Source organism: Octopus sinensis, unplaced genomic scaffold (genome assembly GCF_006345805.1).
Source record: "Octopus sinensis unplaced genomic scaffold, ASM634580v1 Contig02042, whole genome shotgun sequence".
NCBI classification, from domain to species: domain Eukaryota; kingdom Metazoa; phylum Mollusca; class Cephalopoda; order Octopoda; family Octopodidae; genus Octopus; species Octopus sinensis.
In genome coordinates this window covers 910,326-928,127 of record NW_021825323.1, presented here as the reverse complement: position 1 = coordinate 928,127, position 17,802 = coordinate 910,326, and the positions used below count along the sequence as shown (strand labels likewise).

The 17,802-nt window shown below is 36.9% G+C and overlaps 2 protein-coding genes across 2 annotated transcripts; one reads left to right on the top strand and one right to left on the bottom strand.

Moving 5' to 3' along the window:
- The first annotated feature begins 7,636 nt into the window (after window positions 1–7,636).
- LOC118760934 lies at window positions 7,637–8,358 on the top strand. Its single transcript, XM_036498561.1, has 2 exons — window positions 7,637–8,013; window positions 8,045–8,358. The coding sequence occupies exons 1-2, from the start codon at window positions 7,672–7,674 to the stop codon at window positions 8,333–8,335; spliced, it is 633 nt and encodes a 210-aa protein (XP_036354454.1). The 5' UTR covers window positions 7,637–7,671; the 3' UTR covers window positions 8,336–8,358.
- A 5,998-nt stretch (window positions 8,359–14,356) lies between these two features.
- Window positions 14,357–15,184, bottom strand: LOC118760936 (centrosomal protein of 78 kDa-like). The gene is made up of 2 exons (XM_036498564.1): window positions 14,772–15,184; window positions 14,357–14,733 (listed from the first exon to the last, which is right to left on the bottom strand). The coding sequence occupies exons 1-2, from the start codon at window positions 14,940–14,942 to the stop codon at window positions 14,416–14,418; spliced, it is 489 nt and encodes a 162-aa protein (XP_036354457.1). The 5' UTR covers window positions 14,943–15,184; the 3' UTR covers window positions 14,357–14,415.
- Between the last annotated feature and the right edge of the window lie 2,618 nt (window positions 15,185–17,802).

Sequence of the window (17,802 nt, the reverse complement as noted above, 5' to 3'; positions counted from 1 at the left end):
AATTTATATTCTCAGTTTTAGTGCCCTGAACGAATTGCTTGCAAAACATTCTGAAAAAAGAGATGGTGCAGTTTGGATTTGCAGGATGTGGGGTCTGCGATGTTGCGAACACAGTATTCACGAAATATTCTTCTTCAAAATAACCGCCCTGGTCACTGAAAAACAGTCTAGAAAGATTACTGAAAAATGAGGTCAACTACTGCAAAATGTCTTTCTTTTTTAAGTCCTACAAAAATAAAATAATTTCGCTTGGAAGAAGAGTTTGTAACAAAATTCTCATCATTTTTCATTTCTGCGTCAAAGTAATTGTTTAGCTGAGTGTCCTCACGACATGCCAGCTCCGCAAGTTGATTGGCGGCAGAGGCGTACTCCTCGTTGTCTACCTTCATCCCATGTCTGTGCTCGATAAGCATACTCTCTAGAGTCCTCTTCAGCACAACAGACTGGATGTATGTCCTCGTTCCTTCTTCAATGGATAACTTGTCCATATGACTTTTAAAGAAATTTGAGACAACTCCATCCCATGTCAAGACAATTGGAATAATCTTCACTTTTGCTTCATAGAGAACCGACAGTTCGTTTGCAAGGAGGTCGTATTTGTGAAATTTCTCCACTTCAACTTGCTTAAACGGTCTTGCAAGCCACACAAAAACCCATGCAAACAATCCATCTTCTTTAAGAAAAAGTTATACGTTCCGTCACATCCGCATGCCTTCCAGTCAGATGCGTATTTGAGCATATCCATAATAAAATCACTTGTGAGTTGAGGTCGCATGATTTCACCGCCAGTACACCTCACACCCACAAAATCATAAACTACGGGCCCCATATTTTTCTTGCTCCAGAAATCTTCCCAAAATGACAAGCACTCACCATCACCAAACCCATATAGGGTGGCTTCATTGCTCGAAGATAAATTTCGATAAAATCTTCTGCGGTTTAATTCAAAACACGCATTGTCTTTTTGGAAATCCTTCCTCAAGGAATGAATAGATATCTGTTTCTCTTTTATTCTAATTAGATCATTCAATGGAGTTTCAATTCTGGTTAGCTCTCCCTTCTTAGACTTCTTATATCCGTAGCGGCAGAGAACATCCATTGCCTTTTGCTTTTCTGCCTGAGGCAAGGTTTGTTTGGAGAAGGAACGAACTGTGTCAATTTCATCTGCTAATTTAGAGATTTTTCTTTCCGTGTTTTCTAACCATGTGCTCTGTGGTCTGGCTCTTGTTGTTAAGGCCAAATAAGCACACTGTGTAGCATAAAGAATATCGGTAATTTGATTAATATCTTGGGGCGGATCATCTTTTGTAATATGATAAATTGCAGAGTTTAATCCAGCCAGGATATCAGTATTTACCATCCTTTGCTGCATCTTTGGAGTTGGCTTTCGAAAGTCTCTCTGACTGAACTTTCCTAATTTGGAATTTGAGTTCTTCTAGACAATTTCCAATCAAGGTTAGGTATTGATGTAGAAAGGTTGGGAGCGAATATATGGTCTTCCTCTGATGGTCGATCTCGGATGAGGAGTGTAGTGGTGTTCCATTGTGAGATTAGCGTGTTCCTGTTCATTTTTAAGATGTGACCGAATAAGCCCCATCTGTTACTTTTTATCTCTTTGTCTGGGAGGTGTGTATTGTAAAAGGAGTAAAGGTAGTTGTTTTAGATGTGCTTTGGCCGGAATATTCTTAAAATGCATCTGAGCTGCATTCTATAAAAGGATTTCAGAATTTCAATTTCATGCATTGCGAGTGCGTATGTAAAAGAGTTTCTTAATAAGACTGGTTATACAAAAATATTGTATAATTTGATTTTTAAAAAAGCAGCAATTTGTTTACCTCCTAGCCATAAATTTTTCAGTCTTTTAAGAGCGAAAGTTGTTAGTGATTTTCTTCGTAATAATAAAATAATAACTGTATTTTGCTATATAAACCACTCCCTCTTAAGTTTCACGTTCACTACTTGGATGGTCAAATCAATGTTGACGCGCAGTTCAGATTTAGGAGCTATTTCCTCAAAACGGATCAATAACTCATGTCTTATCTCAGCTTGCATGATCTTTATGGTTTAACAATAACATTCTCTGGATATGTCGAGCCATCCAAATGGGTCTTAAAGAATTTTAGTGATTTTCGCTTTCGACCAGTGGATTGCCCCCAGTTCATTTGCCAAAATGTCATATTTGTGGATCTTTTTTACTTTTACCTGGTTGTGGAAATTTTGTGAAGTGATTTTCACGCCGAAAAGAGTAGTTGTATTTCTCGATTTATCGTGGACACAAATAACAAGTTTGTTATCGAGATAGTGATATCCGTGAGAAAGTTTGCGCCAACTCGGATTTTCACAATTGAACCGAATGAGTTTTAATTTTACGTCTTTTTGTCTCACATTGGCTATATAAATGAAAATGCAAACATTTGACCACTTCGTTATTGCGCGAAGTTCCTTTTTCACCCTCAAGACATTATACATTGTGCAATCTATATGTCCCACCTCAGAGTTCTACGACTTCCTTTATTCCAAAGTATACGCCCAACTTATTGAAACTTTGCGGACTAAAGGACTTGCTGCTATGCGGCGACCTAAATGCCAAGCATCCGCTCTGGCTCCGGTCTCAACCGGCCGACATTCGAGGCGAGCACATTCTTTCCGTTGACTATCCTAAACAACCCATACGCTCATACAAGGACACCAACCCGCAGAAGAGACAGCCCAACATCCCCGGACCTGTCTCTCTGCACTCCATCCTTGGCTGGATATATCTTGTGGAATGTTTGTTATGGTTTCTCAAGCGACCATAACCCAATTGTACTGAGACTTAGAAGGCCTTTCTGCCCAATGCGCTGTTCTACAAGTTCAAAAATTACTCGAAGGCTAACTGGCATGGTTTCGGGTCGTATGTGGACGACTGCCTGCTCGATCTCACTATGGAAAATTGCACGGTGGAAAGGACGGACAAGATCCTGTCTACTATTATTTTGAAAGCCGATAAATTATTTATACCTGTCGCTTCATAAAAGAAGTTTAATCCAAGATTATCATCACAAATCCTACCACTTATCAAAGAACGGGATGCCCTGAAGAAAAACAAGTCCAATGATTCATATCATACTGTACGTTCGTTGAATATTAAAATTTCTGAACTGTTCCGGACTAATAACGGACTCAAGTGGAGTCGTCTCGTTGGACGATTATGTCACAAAAATTCCTGCGCCACCTTCTGGGAAACGCTAAGAAGGATCAATTGCCTTATCGGCGAAGAGGACGAAGGAACTAAGGTCGTTGCCAACAATTCCTCGGAACTCGCTCGCAAACCTGCAAACAAGATTATGAAGTACTACGTATCGATCAGCCATAAAGACTTCTTCCGCACTCCACATATTGAACCGCGACCAGAACGGTATTCCACCTTCTTCACACCGGATGATGTTGACAAGGCTATTAAATCTCTACGTCCCACCCGTGCTTGTGGCCCCGACGAGATTTGTGCTATTCACCTCAAACACCTGGGACCCTGGGCACGGATCGTACTATCAATACTATATAACGACTCTATCAACTTACGTACGATACCTAATATATGGAAAAACTCCCTAATTACGCCAATTCTAAAGCCTGGGAAACCAAAGGATGTTCCCTCTTCATACCAACCGATCTCAATAACTTGTATTTTATCGAAAGTATTGGAAAAGCTTGTATTAACGCGAATCTCTCCTGTTCAACAATTGCCAGAATTTCAGCACGGTTTTAGACCAGATCGTTCCACAACGACACATTTGTGTTCTGTCTCCCAGTTTATTACTGACAGTTTCACATGGGAACACACATACGGACGGTCTTAGTATCCATCGATATACAAAAGCCTTTGATTCTGTCCCGAGGAAACTTCTAACGCGAAAGATATTCGATTCGAACTTACATCCGAACATAAAACTGTGGTTGGAAAATTTCTTAACTGGCCGACGCGGAAGGGTCCGTATTGACAATACTACTTCAAGACCAAGACTACTGCCCAATGGTGTCCCACAAGGCTCCCCTTTATCTCCCCTCCTCTTTAACCTATTTCTACATGACCTACCCATTACTAATGACCCAGACATTATGTTCTTATCCTATGCGGACGACCTGATTATCGCTGCAAGAAAAATCTCCTTCTTGGCTGTTGCAATGGTCCAGTCACACCTCAACCGTGTATGTGATTAGCTCCTGCAAACATGTGTGTGTGTCTGCATCTAATCCCAATTCATCCTCTTCACTACTGATAGAAGATTCAAGAATGGACTGGAACTATTCATTGGAGACAAGCCTATTCCCTCTTCGCGTTCCTAGAAGCCTTGGCGTAATTTTCGACTCCTTAAGACGTTCTCAAGTAGCGTGAAGGAAGTTCTATTTAAGGTCTTCGGAAGTGGAACGTCTTGAAAGCTCTGTTAAAGAAGAGTCCCTTCCCCCTGAAAGATTGTGTCAGCAAGGTCTATCAACAAGTTATTGCCCCGACGGTTGAGTATGCCTGCTCATCCTGAAGGTTTGCAATTGCTTGTTCGAAAGCGGAACGTTTGAACTCACTCAGAAGGAAGTAAATAAATATATGTCGAAAAAGTGTAAAGTTTTAATTCTAGTGAGATATTTGTTGTTGCTTTTCTGCAACAAGTTTTCTAATATTCGGATCCATGTTGCTAAGAGCGATTCGCATATCATCTCCAACTTTCAATCGATTACGAGATTTATTTTTAATAAATGATAAACAAGACATCGCAGTTTCGCATAAGTATGTTGTTGGATAAGGAATTAAATATTGCATGCTAGCCATAATCAATAACGAATACTTTACTCCAAAATTCCACAAGTGTGCAAGAATCGAAACATATCTGAATAATCACAAAAATTGTTTCGCGTACCCCCTAGGCGCATGTACCCCCGGTTAAGAAACCCTGATATAGGAGATTGGTGATATTAAGCTAAAAAAGAGGACATTTGGGCTGAGTACAGTACTGCATCTAAAGCAAAAGTTCAGACCGTTTAATGTCAAATACGACAGAATATACAGTCAACTAATTCTAAAGCAAAACAAAACGACCTTGTTTAGCAGAGGAATTTTACTCAGTACATTGATCAATCCATCATTTTCCATGGACTAATAATCATTAATGGTAGAATTAGTACATTTATAGTGGCTTCTATCATATATTGGTATCCTTGTTGACGTGTATTTAATAATTATCATAATTTGTCTGCAGAATAAACCATGGATTCCCAATGTTGCTGTTGTCGGTCATATTCTAAAGATTGTATGCGGTAGAGGTACGTGTAATCACAGTCCTCTTTCAAAGTCATTAATTTTACAAAACATCTGATTCGTCAACTGAACCTACAATGAAGTAGCATGGTGATATAATGGGCGTTGATTTGAGTCGATTTACAGTCTCTTCATATGTGGAAGAACTTTCAAGGACATCTCTGACCAAAAACGATGCAAATTGTTTCTTTTTATCCCTGGTGAGAATAAATTGTAATAATATATTGAAATTTTATATTGAAATAAAAAACTCACAAATAATTCCAGGAAGCTGTTTTAAAAGCTCATCTTTCTGATTTATGCTCACAGCGAATTTTCCCTAAGTATATAAATATTGAAAACAACATTTTTAAGTCCGGTAATTACCCCAAAATACCCGGCAGAAGTTATTGAGACTTGAGGTCGGCAAAATTGTGAATAAATGCGTCCACTTTACACCCATTTTGCTAGACAACTTCGAGATCGCTATATGGCTGATCTGATCAATGTACAACGATATGCTGGAAAAAACGAAAATAATTCATGGGTAATCGAACGAATGATGTTTATTAAGATTTTCGTTGTGATTGACTCATTTTTAAGATTTTGGATTGTCGAACTAACACATTTGAAAACCACTGGCGAAATATCAAATTTATTTAGCAAAGTTTTGTGTACATACAGGGGCCAATTAATTTTTTGATGGTGTCTATGTCAAGAATATTGACTGAAACATATTTTTGGAAGGCCCCGAGCTCTGTGGATTCAGGTTCATTCTGAGAGGATATATTAAAATTATAGATTTAACCAATCTATTAAAAGATGACTTTCTTCTGCTTCAGCAGTTAATGGTGTATTTAGTAAATACCAAAATATCCAACGAATCATATATTCCTATGATACATGGAACCATGAAAGTAGTACCCTTTTATCTTTTCTTGGATGTTAATCGATTGAACGGCTTGCCTGATGAACATCTACAATCTCTGCTCGCATATAATTTTGACGAACTAGAAGAAGCAAGTCTATGTCATGCTACAATGCGCAGGCTTCAAAATGCAAGAACGTTGAAAATGGAAGTACGATGAACGTGGGGACTATGTACTTCTTCGACAAGATGAAAATGCAAATCTAAAAAGTAGACGATATGCACTATATGATCATTTTTTTAAGATCGAACTTGCCCTCGTATGGGATGTAACTCGTTTTGACTCGTTTTCCTTATCATAACTCATAGACTCTGCTTTTTCCCCTGGATCAGGCTCCGCTCTTTCTGAAACTAAGAAAATCACAAATTATGCTTCCTTGGTTGACACTTGTTGCTTCATCCAGCTGGCTTTCGAAGCCAGCGGGGTAATTGGCCAAAAGTTCTCAAATTCATGTCAAAAATTGGTTTAATCATCTCAACGAAAAATCATGACAGTCGTGAAACGAGCTGCAATTTTAAAAGGTATCCCTCACGAGATTACGTGGAAATTGTATGTTCATCCGCTCGGCGACTAATCTAAATTGAACTTTTCTCTTTGCCTAGTTAATATGAACAAAAATTAGGTTTTCCATAAAATCACTCTAGTTTTTTTCAGAAAAGAATATTTTTAATTTAATTAAATTGTTGTTATCTATTAAAATAATATTTATATAAAATCGACTTAAATATTGTTCACGTGATGATTGATCCAAACAAGGACAATTTATTTTCTCAATCACTTTATAAACAACTTAGGAATAATGATTCTAAACTTAGTCAAAAAACTTTCTCAAAACCAATTGTCCACAACGACTCTGATTATAAATTTCACGAGTCTTTATTGTTTGTAAATCATATTCCACAAAAAGTAAACGAACATATCATCAAAAATCTATTCCAACAAGTTTCTGAGGTCCTGGATATTCGAATAATATCGAGAGATAATGCAAGAAAATTTGGTTTTGTCAATGTCAGAAATCAAAAACAAGCCGAAAGAATAATCATTGAGTTTGACGGATACTCTATTTGTGGACAAAACATTCATGTTTCCTATTCCCGCGAACGAAAAACAGTTCCAAACATAAATATACAGGAATCTGAAGTGACAAAAAATGAAGAGCCTAAAAAATACACAAAATTCTATGATCAAGACTCAAACGATCTCAATCCCACTGATTCGGAAATAAAAACTAACTCAAATTCTTTTGAAACTGGAAATGATTTTAATGACACTCTCAATATTGAGCTTTCTAATAATGCAGGAAACCCGGCACTAATCGAGTTTTCCCCAGACTGTTCGACAAATTTAATTGATTTTGACTTTCCTGTGGAAGAAAAGGTTGTTCCGAATGAGTCTCAGATTGAGAAAATATCCAATGATCTGCTATGTTTTAACGGCATCGTTGAGTCCAAAGACTTGATTTCGTTTGATGATATGGGAATTTGTCAAAATCAAGTCGAACGCGGAAACTTTAAAGAAACTCAGTTTTCTGAAAACCAGAGCAATGATCTTGTTAATTTGAAGTTTGATTCTGTTATTTTCGACGAGCCCACTTTACCTGTGGTAGAAGATTGTGGCTCTGACAAATGCCCAGATTTGACTTCAGATATATTTTCTTCAAAATATTTTGTTAGATTAGACCGTCGATTTAATCATCAAGTTTATTTATTCTTATATTTTCAGGTCGTCGTGTCTCATTTTGTAAGCAATTCCCATTTTTATGTTAATTCTGTTTTTTACAGTCAAGATCTGATTATGATGAAACAACAGCTCAAAGTATGACGGAAAGGCTTAACTAACGAATTAGGAACACGCCACAGCCCTATCTGTACAGTTCAATGAAGGAGATTACGTAATTATGGACTCTGATCGTTGCAAAATACTTTGGGTTCGTCAAAACGACTGCGGATTGGTGTCGTTAGACAGTGGCAGTCCGATTGTGTGTTCTGTTAATTCTTTGAAACCTCTTAGTAAAGACTTATGTGAACTTCCCTTTCAGGTAATTTTGATAGTTTTACCCAGGCCGTGTTGTGTGGATTGTTTAGTAATAAGGAGAGCACAACTCAAGATATCAGAACTGGAACAGAATTGGTCTTGAAAGTAATTCTCACAGACAAGGCATTAAATTACGTGGAGCTTATTTGATATATTTCTCTACTTTTTATTTTTCTATATGGAGCTTAAACAAAATCTGTTTCTTTTATATCTGTGTGGAAGAAGACTCTTTATACCAGTGTTTATCAAAGCAGGGTGCGCGTATCCATTAGCGGAAAAATATTAGTGCATGTATCACAGATGAAGTAGCAGCAATGTATGGATACAACTGTTTTCTGAGATAAGGGACAATCTTTCGATAAAAATGTGTGATATTTTCACTGCATGTCGCATTGTCAGTCTCTTGTTATGACAATTCCTCTTCAACTTTAAAGTGTTTTTAAGAATCTTATTAAAATTGTCAGTGATATCAATAAAAGTCTTTTAAATCCACTGATTTTTTATTCATTTGTCAAGAATTTTGTTTAGATGGGATTATGTTACTATATTTCTGTTTCCAAAGGAAATATTTTTCAAGAGTACACGTATTCGCCAAAAGTTATCCTTAAAAAGGTTCAAATAACAGAAACGTTCAAAATGAAGAGACTTGCAAATTTAAAAAAGAAAAACAAAAATTATACAGGAAATAAAGAAGATTTGTCAATGCTTTGGATCGTAAAGAACTCAGAATTAGAATTTATAATATTCAAGAGAGCATTTTTATTCCAAAAACTAAAGAAGAGGAGAAAGGAAATTAATTTTTTTGTAAAGAAAAACATGAAAGAACTGTTCGCTAATATAAAATAGTCACCGAGGGAATGGACAGCCAATTCCTACGTAATATCACAAATGATATCCGTTGAAAAAGCCAGCTTGTTTCACGACCGTCGTGACTCCTTCTAGAGATGCTTAAACCAATCTCTGAGAGTAGTTTGAGCGCTTTGGGTACAATTATCCAACTGTTCTCGAAAGCCAAGGGGATGAAGCACCAGGTATCCGTCACCGAGGCATATTTTGCAGTTTTCCTAGATTCGACAAGGGCAAATTCAGATCCAGGACGGGAAGCAGGGTCGATTAGCGATGATGAGGAAAATGAGTCTACGCAGGCAACATCCCACACAAGGGCCAGTGACTCCCTGAACGGGAATTAAGTCGACCCATCAGGACGTTTTCCGTCCCCGCGTGCGAGCAATACATGTTATTCCAGTTCCTTTGAACAGATGGAATGTCCGGGATTTTAAACCCCCTGGAAACCCATTCGTTGACACCAGCTGCATATTCCAACAACTCGCACTGTTCAGAAGATGGAAAAAGAACAGAGTTGACGGAATTAATGGAAGCTGACAACGATGATAGGTAACATGGGATGGATAAATCCCAGCAAGAGCGGGTGCCGATGCTCCCATAACGACTCGGTAAATTAACGCGCAGTATATCATCAGAATGCAGAGCAAAATTAAGAAATTTCAATCGGAAGATATAATGCAGAGCGAAATTACGCCAAAAAATGATGAAAAATCAAATTTTTTGCAAAAATGTTAACATTTGAAAATGAAATTTGTTATTTCATCCCAGATAATGTTAAACTCCGTTTTTACTATTAAAGAGATAGAACTGAAAATAACAATAATCGACGGTAGTATGAACATAAATTTATCCACTTTGGACGCGACCGATTATATAGTCTACTAAGAATTAAAATTTACGCAATTTCGAGATTTAAAGTCGACAAATTTTAAATAAATGCGTCTCCAATTGAACATGAAGGAATCCAAAACAAATTCATGGAGCTCAAATACTTTATTATGTCGCGAGCGCTGCGAGCGACCGAGCGCTGAGAGCGACTTTGACGCCTAACAAGCCTGTCATCAACAAAGATATTTATTAAATTATTTAAAATTTTAACATGATTTAAAATTAAAATTGAAATAACTTAAGTTTTCCATTGAATCCCATAAAATAATTTATAAGTAGACCTTAATATAAAAAGTAAAATCAATGAATACTGAACGCTAATTTGGTTTAGGTTGTGAGGGGGTAATAATTTGACAGATCTCATTGCTATTTCTCGTTTCAATCTCTAAAATTAGGTCTTCTAATCACAAATGAACTGTGCAGACAGGCTTGCTCCTTCAGAAGATTCTTGTTTTGACATTTTAATAAATTATGAAGCATTTAGATTTTTTCTCATTATTCTAAAATATCAATTATAAATTTTAAAATTTTATTTTTATTTATGAAATCGGTTTTAAAGCACATTCTGCTTTGGCATCGATTTTAATTTTTGTAATCGAATATATTTAAACCCAAATACCAGCCCGGCTATTTGTCAATTTATGAATTTGTTGATTGATCGCATCTAGAAATTGAGTGATCGCTCGCTGCGCTCGGTCGCTCGCAGCGCTCGCGACATATTATCTCAAACAACCTCGATATTGACTTAATACAAGAAAGTAAATTAAATGAAATACAAAAAACGCCAAAAATTTCAGTTTATTCCATTATTCGACTTGATAGACTTTCCTCCAATGGTGGCCTAATTACGTTTAGCAGTAAAAATATCTCATACATCGAAACATCAAACGACTTCAGATATAGATATCTGAAAACTTCAGATTCAGATATAAAGTCGGTGAGAAAAAAGAGCTACAATCTATTAAAATAAAATATAAAATTAAAACCAATCTCAATGTAATTAACATCTACATTCCCTTAACCTCAACTGCCATTCCGTGCTCATATAATCCACATCTTGAAACCTTTAACAACAAAAATAATCTTCTTCTCGTATGGGACTTCAATTCACATCGCACATCCTAGTACAAATCGAACCCTGGCAATCCCTGCGACAATTAAATATATGATCAATTAGACAGTCTACACATTCTCAATAATCCCCTAAAAATATACCCACCAACCATACCAGTCAAACCACAACACTACCTCCCCGGATATCTCCTTCTGCTCTCCAAACCTAGTATCAAATAACACATGGAAGGCAATCAACCCACTATCATATACCAATCCTTCAATTATATTATCTCAAAAGCAGCGAAAAGCTCAAGCAATCCCATGCAACTGAACATGACAACATTAACAGTTTTCATTTCAAGGGCTGGGTGATAATAAATTACAATATCTCACATCGATACTAAAGAATCCTGTAACAATAATACTATCCCACGAATATGGAAAATTAGGGAAATTTCTGGTATAAAAAATGACGACGCATTGTATGAAGGAGTTGTACAATGACAATCTACTAAGGAACGAGTTTCTACAATCAATGCGATGGAAGATAGCATTTTTCAGCTTGCTCCAGAGATATAATAAGTGCATTTCATAACTTTAAAAAGTTAACAATGAATTGACTAATTCAAAAGTACAAGTTTGGAAGAATAATGACGATGGATCGACTAAAAATTGAAAATGAGAGCCAAAAAATTTTAGAAAGAATCAAATTTAATTAAATATATTAATGTTCCATGAAAGATATCTAAATTATGGAATGCCCCGGAGCTTGAAATTGGCTAACGAATTCTTTAATTTGTTTTTGTAATATATTTGATTCTTCTTCATTTTGAATTTGGTGGATGAAGTCATTCAACTCTTCTTTTTGTGTAAAAAACATTAAGAACTTGTATTATGTGCCACTTTTTTGCCAATTTCCAATGCCTTGCTCAAAAGTGTTGCTACCTGTTGCATATCACTGGTTTGCAATCCTCTCGATGTAATAGCAGCAGTTCCTATAAATATATTATCCATAAATGCAACACCAATTCTGATCCCTCCGGGGACAGTTTGATTGTCGTCATAAGGACAGGTGCCTTTGTTCAGTGAAATGCCCACATAATCGCACATATGCTGAGCCCATATTCCGTTCAGACCAATAGAACGGAGATCAATTAGCATAAGATGATTATCAGTTCCCCCTTTCAATAAAAACCAATTTCTACCTGTCACAATTTGATACCCTAGAGATTGTAGACATTTGGATAACTCTTTTGCATTTGTTACGACTTGTGATTGATATTTCCTAAATTCCGGGGATGCAGCCTTAGGTACAATTATGGTAAAAAACACTTCTTTTAGAGCTACAGCTAGGGCTCCTATCGTGTGCAGATGAGGGGCCCCTTGAAAACTTGGAAAAACTGAAAAATCCAGAGCAGAAACCAAGTTTGGTTCATTTTCACTTTTTCGTACAAAAATGATTCCAGATCTAGTTTACTGACAAAATGTCCAAACCGAGGACCGCGAAGAGTTTTATGAGTGGTGGAAGTTACAATATCGGCGTAGGGGAATGGACTAGGAATTACTCCCGCAGCAACTAGTCCAGAAATATGTGCCATGTCCACCATCAGATATGCCCCCACGTCATCACAAATCTGATGAATAACATTCACCAACCTCTTTAAATCGAGCGTAATCAATGAGACGGGAATAGCAAGAAGTGCCAGCAACAATTATTCTAGGTTTGAATAATCTGGCTGTATCAGCCAATTCCTCGTAGTCGATAAGGAGGCTGTCTCTCTGGCGAATAAAAGATTAAATATTGCATTTAGTCTGTAAGGCATAAACTGAAAGAGTTGGGATGATATTGAGGTGGTAAACCCATGCGAGAAACTGTGGTTAATCAAGTAACTTACTGTCCTCCGTGTAGACGTTCAAGGGCCATAATTCGCTCATTCGGTTTGATAAGAGCACTGTAAGCTTGGAGGTTTGCAGGACTGCCAGACAAAGATTGGACGTTGACTGCCCACTCAGTGTCCTTTAATCCAAATAACGAGAGTGCTCTTGACTGACAAAGTCGTTCAATTTTATCAAGAATGTACGATCCCCCATAGTATCTAACATATTTTTACCACTGTCACCGAGCTCCAGGATATCCTTCAGTCATCTTACTGTTTAGACACGAGGCGTTTGTCTCTGCAACTGCACAGCTAGAAAAATTCTAATGTTAATTAGAATGAAGCACTTCAGAAGCAATTAGATTAAGAGTTTCATGTTGTCTGGTTTTTTCGGCAAGTAATAATTGTAGAATTTTTGGATCTGTTACTTCCAGGGCATTTGTTCCAGAAATACTGGTCAGGCTTCTGCTGAACAGACTCATACAAGTTGATTTGTATGAGTTTTTTGCAACTCCGTTTATCAATTGGATTAACATAAAAATATTTTTTGAGCTTGCGGTTTCGAAATGGTATAGTTATTGTATCTATTTTTATTAAAAAATGATTATTTGACTAAATAACTGTTTTTTAACAAATATAGCCATAATCAGCCAAAAAATTAAAGTCAGACAAATAATTGTTTATATTTCTTTTCCTGCCCGGCAGACACAGGCAAGTTACTTTCTTCCATTCATTGTTCTAATCTTGCTGTATTTTCGCAGATGTATTTGCTTTTGTTTCCACGAAAATGGGTGTCAAGACGAACAAGTCACTTTTACTTTCAATATAATGATCCTATATGATGGCACATACAAGAACAGCCACAATGACATTAATGTACTGCACGCACAAGGAGAGGTAAATCTCCATGTACAACGTTTCTAACCTAGGCATTCGACTCATGACTGGTGGTAAAAACAAGTAACAAAAAGAACATATAATTCATTTAAAATAATAAAACTAGATTGAATGAGGAAATAAGTCATTAGAACTAGCATTTTCATAGTTGGAGGACTCCACTTTACTGGACACGTGTGCACCTGCCAAATACTGCTGGACTATTGATTGAGTCTGTGACTGTATGCTAAACAATTACCACACACGTTACCCGAGAGATGCAAAAAAATCGTTAAACTGCTGAAAAGTGTCTTCAATATAACTGAGAAACTCATTGTTGGCGACGAGGGAATGTTTGGACAGTTCATTCCTCAGACGAGTATTTTCATTGCGTAACTATAAAGTCAAATAAGTAGCCAACCAAGGCTATTTGGTCACACAACTCCTTCTTTTCCTCACTGACTTTGGCTAGTTCAAGATTCAGCTGACTGAGTTGACTTTGAACAGGACACGTCTTGGTGGTGGGGACAGGCATTTCCATCCACTTGTACTGCCACATGACAAAATAGCCCTACCGAAGTCTCTCCATTACCACAATTGATCTGCAACTGTTCTTGAATGGCTTGGAGGATTGAAGAATCTAAAAAATAAGTAGAAATATACTAATTGAATTGCCACGTATGTCAACCACTAAAAGAGAAGTGTTTAGTCTGAGCATGTCAAGAATACTCTGAGCTCCCCGGACAGTTATGCCACAACGCTGAAGATCGAGGGCTAGAAATGAGGACAGTGACCCACCCTTAACCCAGACATTACTCTCGAGTGTATTGGCCATTATCCCCACTCCCTCATCATCGATAAGAGGATTGTCGTTAAGAGTGAGACGTCGGAGACAACTCATTCTATCAAAGTTGGGAAGTTGGTATCGGAGAGTGTCCTTCCAGGCCTCTTCGTGTCTCTTCAGTGCTTGGGACTACAAATGAGTATTTGCCTTACTCGAATGACTTGAGAGAGCATAGACACGCCCTCATTAGACAACCCACATCCACTCAGGTTAAGTTGAGTCACCGACTCGAGAAGTCCCTCAGACACAACTTTCACTCCCTCATCTCCAATATTGCAGTAAGCCAAGGAAAAAGACTTTAATTTAGTCCCCGATGTCCTCATAAACTGAATTAGTCAACAAACAGTTACTTTAAATATACAGGAAATGTGTCCTTTGGTCAAAAGGAGACCTTCCAAGTGGAGTGTGGTCAGCCATTTGTCTGAGGAGACCAATCCACTGATTGATTGGACTAGTTTTCTTAGTAGGGTGTTATCTTCAATTGGAGGCTTGTGATTGGAAGCATTCCCCTTTATCATTCGGGAGTTGCGGATGACTACTCGCTCCATGTCTCTGTTCATGCTGAGTGTGTTGAGGAGAGCATTCCAGTCAGACTTGCTGAGAGGGGTAATCAATGTTACTTACTCCAACTTATCTGCCTCAATGTTCACTAATTTGGATTTGGCGTTATTTCTGATTTTTGTGGAAGGGGTGCAATTCTCCAAAACACATTGCTTAAGGTAGACACTGTCAAAGTCCTTCTGGCTCATAGTCTCCCCACAGTAGACAGAATTGTGTATTGGATACACATATTATCAATATATTTTATTTGCTAACAAAATTAATATTAAATATTTTTAATATTTAATATATTAGTAAAAAGTAGTTTATTGGGCTTTAATAATTTCCGCAACAATTTTCCTATGAAATTTAAAGAGGAGATCTAGTATTTTTTATGTCAAACGTGCGTCAATTTTAAATGAAAATAAAGAAAATTTATAATTAGAATTAGTTATTTTTAATTAACATAAATTCGAATAAAATATTTTGTCGTGCTTTTCATGGGTGTTCTGGTGTGTTTCAAATTTTTAATAAAATATTAGACTGACAAATCCATAACTATATCAACACAAAAATCTATGAAGAACCCTCTCTTGGATAGGAGACAGATGATGTTTACTATTCGCCACACCACCACTGGCACTCCTACCCGCCAAGCAGTGAGGGAATATTTGGCAAAAATGCACAATGTCACTCTCGATCGAGTAATTTGCCACGGCCTTAAAACTCAATTTGGGAACACAAAGACGACTGGATTTGCCCTAATCTATAACACTCCTCAGGATGTACTAAAAGTAGAGCCTATTCACCGTCTCAATAAAGTTTGAATGCATTTACTGAGTCTTAAGTTCGGACTTAAGAGTAAAGTAAAACGTGGTGCATGTAAGGATCGGAAGAAGAAGAAAAACCAGAAAAAGAAGCAGTTCGGAACTCTCAGGATGCGACAGAAGGAAAAACAACGAAGAAAAAACCGTCTGGATTAATACTATCAACTTTTATTCTTTTCTTTAATATGCTTTTCTTGATTTTAGTTCACATTTTTCTGTATTTGTGTGTCCGTTTTTAATGAATATCAAACAATCCTCAAAAAGTTGATATGTTTGTTTATTTTAGTTTATAAAAATTGTGTTTTATGTTTTCTTAAAAGTTTGTGTTTTCTAAATGTTGACAATAAGCATGTCGACTCCTTCGAAATTTGGTTTTGCAAGTTTATGAACTCGGGAAATATAACGGGGCTTTTATATAAATAGTATTATGACTGAATTGTTGTACACATCATAAAAAAATCGAAAAAGTTTAAAATTAAAAACGATAAACTATACCTAAAAAAACGCAAAGTACGCCTCATTCGCAAAGTACGTTTCATTGGAGAACACCTGCCTTTTCGTCCCCCTGGCTTTCGAGACGAGTGGGATAATCGGCCCGAAAGCCCTGGAGTTCCTTTCAGAAATCGGTTTGATGATCTCGAGGAAAAATCACGAAAGACATGAGTCTAGCTGGCTTTTTCAGCGCATTTCGCTAGCGATATTGCGCGGAAACTGCCTATCTATTCGCGCGTCCTCTCAATCAAAGAATTAACATCATAAATTCACTTAATTAACACTCGAACTATTGTTTCATTAACAAATTGGGTTACCTAAAAACTGAAAATGAACATGACAAACTCGTCATTGTTCAGGCAAATGAGCCAGAAATGAGGTTGATTGTATCTCTGCGTCATAAAAAAGCATTTATGTAGTCGTTATTACTTTGGAATCACGAATCGTATCATCGAGAAAATGATATCAAAAGGTCCTAGATGCAGATTCTCAATTCCACTAAAGACTTGCATTTCTTTATTAATGACAGGAAATCCAAAACATCATGTATTTGCCTCTATGCTGATTAGAGATATCAAATTTTTTTTTTTTTAAAAAACATTTCTGCATTAATTTAACAATAAGTTAATTAATTAAAAGCTTCCTGGGCGGGAAGCCGACGCGATCGAGAAAGAGTTAGAGCGCACTATCGCAAGGGATATCCGCTCGAAAAACCATCTCGATTCGCGGGCGTCGCCTGTGATGGCAAACATGCGGGACCCGATCTCCTGAACGAAGCTGATTGCCTTACTGCCCAAGGAACCGGAAGTCTCAACCGCGAATGGAAGGAGATATCAAATTGATTTGATGATTTATTCATACATATTCTAATTAATTTGACATATTTACTTGTATTTTATAAGAACCTATATAGTAGATTGATTTGTCTAATGACATTTAAAAATACATTTTATACATATAATGTTTCCACAAGTTTAAGTGATTGAGTGCGAGAGCATGAGTTACCATAATTTCACATGAAGGTCGATCCGTAGATGTTTAGCGATTCAGTCATTAGATGACATTAGAGAAGAGAAAGAAGAGAGAAAGGAGGTATGTAAATTGCTACCCCTTGTTAAAAAAAACTTTCTTATCTCTTTTAATTTTCTGCTGATCTCAATTTTTTTCTTCAGGCATACTACAGTAGACTATTCATTTAACGAAAATGAAAATTGAGCATTCGTTAATGAATTTAACGAAAAAAATTGTTTAATTAAAATGTGTCATGTAATCGGTAATTTTAGGTTCCTTCTTTTTAATTTTTGCCAATATATTTCTCAAATTT